The sequence below is a fragment of the Vulpes vulpes genome, chromosome 3, assembly GCF_048418805.1.
Source record: "Vulpes vulpes isolate BD-2025 chromosome 3, VulVul3, whole genome shotgun sequence".
Classification (NCBI taxonomy): domain Eukaryota; kingdom Metazoa; phylum Chordata; class Mammalia; order Carnivora; family Canidae; genus Vulpes; species Vulpes vulpes.
In genome coordinates this window covers 21,809,601-21,821,936 of record NC_132782.1, presented here as the reverse complement: position 1 = coordinate 21,821,936, position 12,336 = coordinate 21,809,601, and the positions used below count along the sequence as shown (strand labels likewise).

At 39.8% G+C, this 12,336-nt stretch overlaps 1 protein-coding gene across 10 annotated transcripts; it reads right to left on the bottom strand.

Annotated features, from left to right (window-relative positions):
* Positions 1–2,303: 2,303 nt before the first annotated feature.
* On the bottom strand, positions 2,304–11,994 carry HNRNPA3 (heterogeneous nuclear ribonucleoprotein A3). 10 transcript variants are annotated; one of them, XM_072752030.1, is made up of 11 exons: positions 11,828–11,994; positions 9,706–9,828; positions 9,467–9,613; positions 9,163–9,373; positions 8,798–8,887; positions 8,623–8,715; positions 8,461–8,541; positions 7,929–8,072; positions 6,864–6,986; positions 6,692–6,764; positions 2,304–6,599 (listed from the first exon to the last, which is right to left on the bottom strand). In XM_072752030.1, exons 1-10 carry the CDS (start codon positions 11,897–11,899, stop codon positions 6,712–6,714), a joined length of 1,137 nt encoding a protein of 378 aa, XP_072608131.1. In that variant the 5' UTR covers positions 11,900–11,994; the 3' UTR covers positions 2,304–6,599; positions 6,692–6,711. The 10 variants fall into 10 exon arrangements, with proteins under 10 accessions (XP_072608131.1, XP_072608134.1, XP_072608132.1 ...); XM_072752033.1 differs by having other exon boundaries at positions 7,932–8,072; XM_072752031.1 differs by having other exon boundaries at positions 2,304–3,909; positions 11,828–11,987.
* Positions 11,995–12,336: the final 342 nt, after the last annotated feature.

Here is a 12,336-nt window from a genome sequence, read left to right as displayed (position 1 = left end):
TTACAAAAAAGGAATTAGGTAAAAACAGCTCCTAATGTATACAGAACGTAAAAATTCTGATGGGGGGATCCCTGGGTGGTGCAGCGGTTTAGCGCCTGCCTTTGGCCCAGGGTGTGATCCTGGAGACCCGGGATCGAATCCCACATCGGGCTCCCGGTGCATGGAGCCTGCTTCTCCCTCTGCCTGTGTCTCTGCCTCTCTCTCTGTGTGTGACTATCATAAATAAATAAATAAAAATTAAAAAAAATTTTTTTGATGGGGTTACTAACATTTAGTGAAATTTAACATTTCCTTCAATACTACAGACAACAAATCGCAATGGTATTCACAGTACTGTTCTTAAAAATCCGGATCAGATTGCTGTCGTAATCCAAAATGCCACATACGCAGGACTTCAAAGTCTCGTCAGACCCACTAGCCTCATTTGATATTTGAAGCGTGTGTTACTAAATCAAACTTAGCATTTTACCATTTGGGGGGAGGGGGAGAGAATCTTAAGCAGGCTCCATGCGAGTACAGAGCCCAATGCAGGGGGGGGGGGGGCAGGGGAGCGGACATCACCACCGGAGTTGAAATGAGTCAAGACGGCAAACTGAGCCACCTGGGTGCCCCTTCATTACTATTTTTGATGTAATGTTTTAAGTAATTCTACTTAATGTATATGAAGCCAACATTCTTGAGGCACTCAGTGGTTGGTAATCTGCCTTCTGCTCAGGTCGTGATCTCTCCTGGGATCAAATCCCACATCAGGCTCCCTACAGGTGCCCACTACTCCCCTCTGCCTGTCCTGGACTCCCTGTCTCTCATGAATAAAATCCTTTAAAAAACCCAACATTCCTAGGTGTCTGTTGGCATCACCAGCTGCCAATGTGTAGCATGCGTAAAAATGAAACCCCAAGCAACTTGTCCAAGCTCGTAGAACTTATTCTGTAAAAATTTGCTATATAGTAATATAATCGGTTTTCCAATACCTAATTAAGGATAGGACAAATGTGATTAAATCCAAATAGATCACCTATCAAAATTATTTTCCCAAGTACGTTAAAGGATAATCTACTCAACGTTTCTATCGACAATGGAGACCGGCAATGTATTTTAAAGAGAAAATTACCTGTATTTTAATTTCAGGTGTAACTAGTCAACATTTGATACTCATTTTTGTGATTAGAGGCCCTTGTAAGTTATAATGGGTATAATACATAAATGTAGTGACACTTAACCACTTCATATTTTAAAGTACTTTAAAGCCACCAACACCCTTGTACTTATTTATCTATTTACCAATATATTTTACAAATGGAGTATCTTGGGCAAATTCACATTTCCTAGCTGGCTCAGCATGGTATCCTCTTAAGCTTCATCACTTAAATGCAGCTCAATGTACCCTGCCATTAACTGATAAAAATGTAAGCAAAAATGGCATACTTTACCTGTTAATCTGAAGTCTTCCCCTATCCTTGGTACTTTCTATCCAATCCTAACTTACATCAACCTAACAAGGTTGAACTTTTGCAAATCACTCATGTTCAAGATTTAATTGCAGTCCATGAATACACAGGAGATTCCAATCTTTTGTTGCCTCATTTCCACTTTGTAAGGATAAAGGCAAATATATTTTATAGAAATAACGTCCACTCTTGCCGTTACTTTGGAACTCAACTATTATACTTACAGCTACAGAGTATAAAACCATTGCATATAGTATGTGTTATAATCCAAACAGCTAAAATTCCTCACATGGCTTCAACTCCCAAGTATTTAATGTTATTAATGCTAAGAATTCAAATAATTACGCTGCAAAGTTTTCCTAAAAGATCAATTCTCAAAACCCTCACAAATGGATCACTGTAACACAACGATCATCACACACCTTTATTTGGATTAAAATGCAGCACTGCAGTTTGACCAAATTCCTTATTTTCCTCCCAGCCCTCCCTCATACAAGATTCAACCAATCCGCTATCAGGGGGAAAAAAATTTCATCCAATATGTGAAACACACCCCCACCCACCTCTCTTCCCAACTTTTAGTCACTTAAGCGTCCTATCCTTAACTCTATTTTTTTCCCCAAAAGTTCAGATTTCTCATGTCACCCCAGCATCTCACATATTGGCATTTAAAACAAATCAATAGGCTTTCCGTTTATTTTTTCCATACCCATTTCTAGTGTCATGTATTGTTTTCCAATAAACAGAATCCATAATCCTTAAAGCGAATTGCTACATCAAAGTTCCTTCCAATGGAACATTCACCTAGTGTTTAAAATCACACGAACATCGTGAAGCAACAAAACCACACACACATTTCTAAAAATATTTTAATGAAAAAGTTATCTTTCTGTAAACATTTCATTATACTACAAATGAACATTTGAATCCATTACAGACCACCTCTTAAGTCTTAAAAATCAGGATAAAACATTGAAATTTAAAAGTAATTTTGAATATTATATAGGCTAACAATCCTTACATCACTCCTGCATTACCTTGCTTATTCAACTACTTGTGACATCAGTTGGAACTCCAAGATACTTAACTAGAAATATTTCAAGTTGTGACTCATACTGGCACTCTTAAAAACAAGCCTATTCCAGTTGTTCAGTTCTTTAACAAATGATCTTTATTACCCAGTTTTCTCCTTTAAGATTCGAGTGTGTATCAAGTTTTTTGGTTTGGGTTTTTTGAAAATAATGTAGCATGGGAAACAGTAACATGTGAGACGGCTTGACAAAATCAGTTGAAGTTTGCCTCAACCACCCCCCCCACCCCCGCGCGAACTTCCTTTTTTTTTTTTTTACTGGTGCTATGAACTGAAGAGCAGATTTTCCAGGAATGACAGTGGAACTACATTTAAATAGAATCACTTTATTTCATAAGAAATGAGATGGACTGTAAAGAACAATGCCTTTTAAAAAAATGTTTCCTATCTTTATTTCACACTAAAACCACTTTGTAAAGATAATGTATTAAAAGGCTATTACCTTTAACACTTCCTTCTATCATGTGTAGAAATTCAGTCCTAATTTAGATTCAGAAACAGAGCCAACCAGTCATTATCTGAGAATAAACTCCAGCAAACTAAGCCTGTCTTTATGTATGAACTTTGCAATTTAGGAACCATCGTAAGCCCATCTCAAGTGTTTGCCCAACGTGGGGCTTGAACTCCTAAACCCAAGCAAGAGTTGCATGTTCTACCACCAACTGAACCAGCCAGGCACCCCTCCAAGCTCAATTTTTAGTAAGCCCTTTTGGGGCATCAATAGCCCTTATGAATAACCAGCAACTGATTGGAATAGTAACTGAGTAATATTTTAATTATTCTTTGGGAAATCTTTTAAAAAGGGAGTATTAGCATATTATGCCCCCACTACTTCTGGCTAACTCATTTTAAAAAGAACCAAAAAGGTATCCTATTACTTCAAAGAATTCCCTGAATTTATTTATATCCAAGATTATTTATGAGGCCACTTGAAGGAAGACCATTTTTCTGTGTGTCACCTGACAATTCTGAACGCTCATTCTAAGGTGTTTTTTTTTTTAATAGAATGAGGATTGGCAGCTTAATGTTTCTGTGACAAGTGTCATGCTTATTACTCCTTATCAAAAATTGACTCTACCCTAAAGACACCAACAATGATTTGTATACATGGGGCCACATCTAACTAGATACTCAAGGTTGTTGCAGGGCCTAAAACTTTAAAATGTGTTGGATGTGGTTCTCAAAGTGTTCAGCTGAATGACTTTGCCCATGTACCTAATAGTTTCAAAATGTGTAATATGAATTTGTAGGGAAACAAATGGTGTCACCAGCTTTTACTGTGAGCTACAAACCTTACCCAGCCAGAAACCTTCGTATTTAAGATGGTAGGAAAGACATTCCTCATTTAGGCAAGTAGGGTTCTCATTCAACCTGCAAATCAAAAAGATTACTCTTACCTTGCTTTACAAAAAATTACTCTTTAATTAGTGAAAAAATTCAAATTCAAGCCTTACCTAATGCTTATTGCCCTTCCTTGCAGGTCTAAATGCTAGACCTAGTGACTGTGGCAACTATCTCTCATTGATGTTCCAAAAGGCGAAGAGCTCCTTCCTGCTAGACTTTCTTCGATATTTCAGATGTAATAAGCAGATTTAACTAGCTTTTGTAAAGTTGCTCACTATCACCATAGTATCTTATGCCTTCACTTCTCTGTAGTTGAAGCTCTTGCTGCTGCCTTGTCATTCTTTATTTATGCTGACTTGTCCATACTCAAAAGGCTGCTGAAGTCCTGTCTTAGTGAGTCTCCTTTGATCCAGACTGTGCTTAAAATGCACATCTTAGGTCCTTTAAAGCTGGTTAAATCGCTCTCCTCATGGCTTACTTTTTCCACACTGTTCACAAGAACTAAGCTAATACAACTTATAAACAGGTCACATACACAGATTTCACCTGCTTATAGGTTGCAAACATCAACTTACTGAAAATATTTCACTATTAAACTAGTTCCAGAACACAGAAAGTTTGTTAACAGTACAATTAACCTCATATGCCATTAAAGGATACTGTCAAGGTTGTGTCAAACAATTTCACAAACATAGAAACAGGAAATGTTAATCTCCCCCATTCCTTCAACCTTTATTATATGAATAAAAGAACTTGAGACAATTTAGCTCAATTTTAATAAAATGTTTCCCAAGCAGTACTTTGACCAGGTACCCAGGTTTAAGTTATGAACATTGACAGTGTCCATTTATATAACCACATTTGAGTTGTTAAAGACTTAACCATTTTCTAATATTAGCCTATTTTCTACACTGCTTATTCACATATGTCCATTAACAAATGGAATGTTGTCTGTTACATTTATTGGTTTGTGAGTGTATTCTGGAAAACTGCAGTATCTGTGAAGACCGATTTCCATGCTGGCATTGCATGCATCCAAATATTAATAATGCACAGAGGCACAGAATTAGAGCAACAAGAGAGCATATTCAAACACTAGCACGCCCCATTCCCCTTTTTATTGCTTGTTTTGCTTAGTACTTCTGAAAACAAAAAAATTTCGAATTCAACGTTCAACTGCCAAAGAAAGAATAACAGCGGAGCACATAACTTAGGGCTCGAATGAAATTGTAAGCACTAGCTGGCGCAAAACAGTAGACATTGCTTTTTATATATATGACCTTATCTGAAACTCTTCCCAACCAAGGTCTTCCAAACCAAACTGTTAACTCATACCAACATGATTTAGGTTCAAGCATACACATGGAATAACAGTGTGTTCTTTTGGATTTTAAGTGAGCAAGAACTCAGGCTATTCAAATTTGAATTCAGGTCTCTGGGAAGTGAGAAGCTTGTACTAAGCAACTGTGCTACACTTCTACTGCAGTAAATGATTTAGGATTTTATCTGGACTGTCCTTGGTTTTATCCAATAAAATATAAAGGGTACAAACAGGAAAGCATGCCAGCCAGTTAAGGGTTCAACAATGCATGATTTTTATTCTCTTGCTTCTGAAAGCTTGTATCAAAAAAATATATATATTAAACCAAGGAAAATAACTGAAGACATATGGGCCTCTTGTGCTTTAGAAAGGAAAAAAGAGGGTAGCCACTAATTTGCTCAGACACAGCAGGCTTAGTGGTCCTGTATTTTGAAGTTTTTAAGAATGGTTTTTAAGGGAAAGGGAAAACATCCACTACCCCTTTCCAGAATTTAAATTTAAACAGAGGGCAGTAGACATTCATTACACCCAAATAAAACTATGGCAGTTCACATGTGACCAAGGTGAATGTAGAATGGAGATGTTCTAAACACGGCTAGGACTCTCAGCAAAACTAACACACTAAAATCATATGATTACATTTTGAAAGAAAATGCACAAAAACCAAATAGGAATTTTGAGATTTTTTTTCATTTGAAGGTAAATCTTAATGCTATTAAATTCACAAATATGCTAATTTAAATACCCAATTCTATTTATCTAAAACACACATTGCAAACATACAAATATCTATTCTCTCCACATGTCAGAGCCCATTCATTTCATGGTTTGGAAATGCAGAGAATAGATTCCCCTTAAACTGCAAGTCAGCAGGTGTTTCTTTACAGTTAACTTTAGCAAAATTCATACAAAATAGTAATTAACAATGATCTTCTTTACTTGTTAACTCACAAGGAAACACCTTCAAAACTGCATTTTGTTAAAGTTTCTGTACTAAAATGTAGAAAAACTGAACTACACAAATATTGAAAAGTTAAAAATTCCTTAATTTTTTATTCCTGGTACCACTACCACAATTTACAGGGCAATATACCTGATGTAATGAAAAGAAAAAGAAAAAGACAAAGCTACAACAGATAAAAGACCTCAGGAATGTACATCTAATTGACACTACATTGCATTAATCAATAGCTGCACTTTTTGCAAACTGTGGCTATGACAGTCCTGAACAAGAAGGGTTTCCTGTTTAAGCTGCAGTAACTTTTCTGACTATGGATCATCGTTCCTCCTGTGGCAGATTTTTACAGTTCCTCTAATGCATTTGGGACGACTGTCTCAAAGTAACCTGCAGCTTTCCTGACAACTCCTCGCTCTCTCTCCTGCTAAGAACTGTAGCCTGTTGAATAATACAGGATAAAAAAATTATTACACTCAGTGAACAGTTCCACATATTCTTTATCATCATGATAAAATTTTAAAGATACCTACCCTTTTCTTCTGAAATTTTTTTAGAACCTTCTGCTACCATATCCACCACTTCCACCACCAGATCCATAACCACCTAGAAATACATAGATTTTAAAAATATGTTTAGAAGTTTTTATTTTTAAATTAAGAAGTCAGAGAAAAATTTTAACGAAAGGAAAAAAAAATTACTTACCACCATAGGGACTGCCCGAGCTTCTTCCACCAAAACTGCCCCCTTTCATGGGTCCATAATTTGATTGCTGTTGTCCACTATAATTTCCAAAATCATTATAGTTCCCACCACCACCATAGTTACCTGAAATTACAGAAGTTTTATTTGTGGTTAACCTAAACAATTATTTTCATTTTTAATGTATGCACCTATTATCTTTCCATAAATCATAACAGCACACTCTAGGACACTTACAATGCAACCCTTCAAAAACAGTTTATAGAACTACGGACTCCACAACAGAAGCCCACACTAGCAGACCTCAGGCATTAAGAAAGGGAAAACAGAGTGAACAGAAGAGCATAGATAGGTGCCATCTTTTGTCCACATCAGATGCCAATATCCTAGTTCACATTCTTGCCTTCAACACCATCAAAACTATGCTTGAGTCACTCTCATTTGGACGTAACACAACTTTTAAATCAATGACAAAGAAGGTATCCTAAATTGGCTATTAAAAAAATCTTCCTGGCTGGCTCAGCAGGGAGACCATGCAACTCTTGATCTTGGGGTCATGAGTTGATGCTCACATTGGACATAGAATTAAAAAAAAAAAAAAAAAAAAAAACCACCTTGTTCAAACATTAATACACCCCAACAAAACTCAGTGCATCCATAACAAAGCTCTTTATCTGCAAGTACCATGGAATAATGCAAACTTGCTGTCTAAAATATACGACATTAAAATTCCAAGTATTTCTGTGTCCCCTAAACTCCAGACAACACCCTATATTCATTTCAAGATGTCTGCATTTAATTTGAAGTTCCCATTTAAAAGTGCCTAAAATTAAATAAAATTCTGGCAATAAATACAATACTGAAAAATAAACATCCATTTCAATTATATAAAAAGTAAACACATTTTACCAATTTGATAAATGGCCAGCAAAGCAAGAAAATTCAGTTAAATCACCCATCATTTGAGTATTTTATAATATTACAATAACCAAAAGCTGCATTTTAACACACTTTAACACTGTAATAACTATGAACGATTTTGAATATTTAAAACAAGTGAAAGCTTACCACCTCCAAAATTTCCTCCTTCATTGTAACCATCGTATCCTCCACCACCACCACCATATCCGCCTCCTTGATTTCCATATCCTGGTCCACCACCACCATAGCCTCCTCTACTACTATAACCAGGACCACCACCATAGTTGCCACCTAAAGAAAAAAAGGGGGGGAGAAAAGTCAACAAAAACATAAATGTGTAAAATCAAGTTTAAATTCTAATTTATGTGGCTATCAATTAACTTAAAAATCGTTTTAATTTTTGGGAATTAAAGTTCACTAAGAAAAAATAGTAAACAGTCTCCCAAGACAGACAATCTAGTTCAAATGTTAGTACAATAAATGTTATTGGCCATGAAAGACCCAGCTAATGTTTCAAATTTAGGGGGGAAAAGTCTAGTCTTCCCATGTTTTAGTTCAGAAGCATACTTTAATGGTTAACCATGCAAATTTTAACTGAAATTAAAATATAAACAAATACATAACTTTCAATAAAGTACAAAAACAAAGTCAAAATATTAAACATCTATTAAAAACTTACCATCACCTCCAAATCCATTATATCCACCATCACCTCCTCCATAACTACCTCTGCTGCCACCACCTCCACCACCATAGCCTCCTGAGGAAAAACAAGGAATGAATTAAAAATATACAATTTACCAATAAATTTCAAGTAGACATGTTGAAAGATAACTCTTACCTCTTCCACCAAAGTTTCCACCACGGCCAAAATTACCACCACCTCCAAAGTTTCCTCCACGACCCATGAAGTTGCCAGATCCACCTCCACGACCTTTAACATGGGCAAGGGAGAGTTTTAAAAACCTTACAAATGCCACTCATACTACTGTATCTGTATATATCGTACTACTCACCTCTTTGCGATCCAGCAGACTGCATCTCTTGTTTAGAAAGGGCCTTTTTCACTTCACAATTATGCCCATTAATAGTGTGGTATTTCTGAACTAAATTTTTTTTTTAATCAAACAAACAAACAGAAGTTATTTGATGTTTGGAAAAGCACATATAAATAAATGAAAACCTTTATCAGTACATAATTCATTAAAATATTTAAGTGACTGAGAATGAGGGAGTGTTCTAGAAAGTCATTATGAAAACTGAGCCATATGCTTCATATGCTATTAAACACAATACAAAACGATTAAGCAATTTGCAAATCTAACACAGCACAGAGACCTTTTCTGTTTTCTCAATCAAGTTCCAATCAATGTCTACTTACCAACAATTTTATCAACTGTATCATGATCATCAAAAGTTACAAAAGCAAATCCTCTCTTTTTTCCACTCTGCCGGTCTTCCATAACTTCTATGGTTTCAATTTTGCCATACTTTTCAAAGTAGTCTCTCAAATTATATTCTTCTGTATCTTCTTTAATACCACCAACAAAAATTTTCTTCACTGTTAGATGGGCACCAGGCTTTACAGAATCCTATAAATGAAAAAAAAAAAAAAAAAAAAAAAAGTCAAAAACCAAATTCTCCAAGAATCTCTCATATTACATAAAGTAATGTTAAAAAAGTACCTCTCTAGAAACAGCTCTCTTTGGTTCCACTACACGCCCATCAACCTTGTGTGGTCGGGCACACATTGCTGCATCCACCTCTTCAACACAAGAGTAAGTCACAAAACCAAAACCCCTGGAACGTTTTGTTTGGGGGTCTCTCATTACCTACAAAAACAAAAATTTTAAAGTAGTGAAATACATCTGGTACAGGTCCTATATCCCTCTAATAACCTTTTTTTGTTCCTTTAGTAACTCACCACACAATCTGTAAGTGTGCCCCATTTTTCAAAATGTTCTCTTAAACTATCATCCGTAGTTTCAAAGCTCAAACCACCAATAAACAGTTTTCTCAACTGCTCGGGTTCCTTTGGATCATGGCCCTGAGAAAACAAATACATTTTAATGATTTCTTTTAGCAGGTAAATTGCTGGAATGCACAAGTCTTTAGTCTGCTACAAATAAGCTCAGCATCAAATTCCTGTACCATTAACATTTTGTTCAATTAAACACTGGAGTGAGATCACATCAACTGATTAAAGGTACCAAAATACCTCCCCAAAATCTACAGCCAGCCTTTCAAGTGCCAACATCCCTTCAACTACAGTTAAGTCCAAGAAAATTCCAGAATCAAAAGTCCCTAAACTTCAGACAACTAAAAGTATGAGGACAGATTCCTTTCAAGTTGCTACTGACAGATTGTTCTTTACGAAACCAAAGTGCTGCAGAAGTGTTCCAACCGTGCCACTTTTCACATCTTCCCTCATCAGGCTACACTTCCAGCATTTAATTTTAAACCACAAAACTGTGAAGTATAGAACTGAAGATTCTAGGCAGAAAATTCTTAAAAAATTCATCAGTTTCAAACAAATCATGAGCTTAAAACGGGTATTCTTCAAAGGCTAACCCAGCATTCCCCCCCAAAAAAAACTACAAAAAGAAACCCACCATTATCTTTAATAGCTTTCTGTAGCCAACTTATGGTTTAGGTTACATGCTAGTAAAAATCACCTATTTGCACTTGTATCTCACAGCAAAAACGCCAAGAACACGTTACAGGGTCACAAAAACGGCAAATCGTAACTTGTATTAAATATAGGATGTACTTTTTGACAAGAATGGAAAACAGAAACTGAGATTTAAATGAAGATACGGCCTGAATTGTTTGCAACTGAACTAGCTCCTCTAGAAGTTCCAGCAACTGCCATTGAACGCATGCATTAGGTAGAGTTCATCCAAAGTCCTTAAATAAAGGGGCTCACATTTACATTCTAAGGTCTTCGTGTGTCTTCCAAAGTGGAGATGTTAAGGCATTTAATAGGAAAAGACTGTCACGCGCTAGAAAAAAACGTCAAATGATTAATGGCCTAACGCATCAATTCACTTCACGCCTCTTTTCCAGAATCTTGTGTTAATCACGCTCAACGGAGAAAACATACATAAAGGTGACCCCCCCCCCCCCAAATTGTAACCCACATCAAGTCACCTCAGACACATGAAAAATTCAACTGTGGTTGCAGTCCTCTGGACACACAAAAATCCAAGAAACCACAACCAGAGCCGCCCCACAATGGCGCGAAGAAACGGATAATTCTAAGGACTTTAGCTAGAATAGCACATCAGGAAGTATTTTTAAAGCAGAGAACTTTAATTAAAAAAAAAAAAGACAAAACTGCGTCCTGTCAACTGGGTGCTGTGAAGAAAAAAACAAAAACCAAAAAACAAAACCAAAAAAAAAAAAAAAAACCAGGAGAAATTAAAATTCTGGTCGGCCTGAGGGAGAGCTGAAAGGACTGGAAACGCGCCGGCCCCACTTCGGCGGAGACACCAGGCCCGGGGATCCGAGGCTATTTGCGGCATCCGGGGCCGGGCCGCCGCCTCCCGCCGCCTTCCAATCCCGCGCGCGCTCTCCCGGCGGCGGAGCGAGGCGGCGGCCATTGCGGCCCAATGCGCCATTTCGTAACGCGGCAGCGGATCAATGTCAATGTGGCCGCCGCCCGCCCGCCCGCTCGCCCGGATGTGACTGCTCGTCCCCTCCCCTCCCCCACCGCCTCCTCCCAACCGCTCCCGCCAGGGCCCGCCATGCCGCCCTCGGCCTCCCTTCCGAGGCCGCGCGGCCGGCGGGCCGGCTCCCTCCCGCCCCAGGCCTCCCCGGCCACGCAGCGCCTCCGAGGGGCCACCTGTGCAGCCGAAGGAGAAGGCGAGGAGGGCGAAGGGCCCCGAGAAGGCGTCCGGGGCCCGCTCCCCTCCCCCCCCCACCGCCCGGCTCAACGCAGAGCGCGGGACGGCCGATCCCGTCCACCCGGCCTCCCCGCTCCCACGGAGCTAGGCCCCCCCCCACGCCGGCCACTACCCAGCAACCCCCCGCTCTCCCCCTAATACCTCCTCCCCCCGGCGGCGGCGGCGACGGCCGGAGTCGGGCTGGGGGCGACCGGGCGGCGGTTTTACCTCCATTTTGAGACCGGACTCGCCTCTTCCAACTCGAGTTCAATATGGGACCGAGAGGAAGAGGCGGGGCCAGCCGTCACGTGACGCCCTTTCCGCGCGCCGCCGTCCTGGCGGGGGCGGGGCGGAGCCGGGGAGGGGGCGTGGCCGACTGGGCGCGAAGCGAGAACGGGCGAGCGGATTGGCGGGCGGGGAGCGGGGGCGGGGCGGGCCGCGGGAGCGCGCGCGCCTCGCCGACCGGCCGCGCGGTGCCGCCCTTTCCGCCGTTCGCGCCCGGGCTGCCGCGGGGACGTCGGCTCGGAGTCCGCCAATGGTGAGCGCCCACGTCGGGAGGACGCCTCGTGACCGCGCGTCACCGGGGAGCAGGGCCTTTCTCTTTCTTCTCGCGTACCCCTCCCCTCCCCCCCCGGGGGTGCCTCCCGGTGCTCGGTGGCGACGTGGTTGCG

Excerpts from the sequence above, each read along its gene's own strand:
- HNRNPA3 (XM_072752030.1), bottom strand. The coding sequence starts at position 11,899 with ATGGAGGTAAAACCGCCGCCCGGTCGCCCCCAGCCCGACTCCGGCCGT. Across the intron at positions 9,374-9,466 it reads AGAGAGCTGTTTCTAGAGAG|GATTCTGTAAAGCCTGGTGC; the intron begins GTACTTTTTTAA and ends TTTCATTTATAG. Across the intron at positions 8,542-8,622 it reads TGGAAACTTTGGTGGAAGAG|GAGGCTATGGTGGTGGAGGT; the intron begins GTAAGAGTTATC and ends GTTTTTCCTCAG.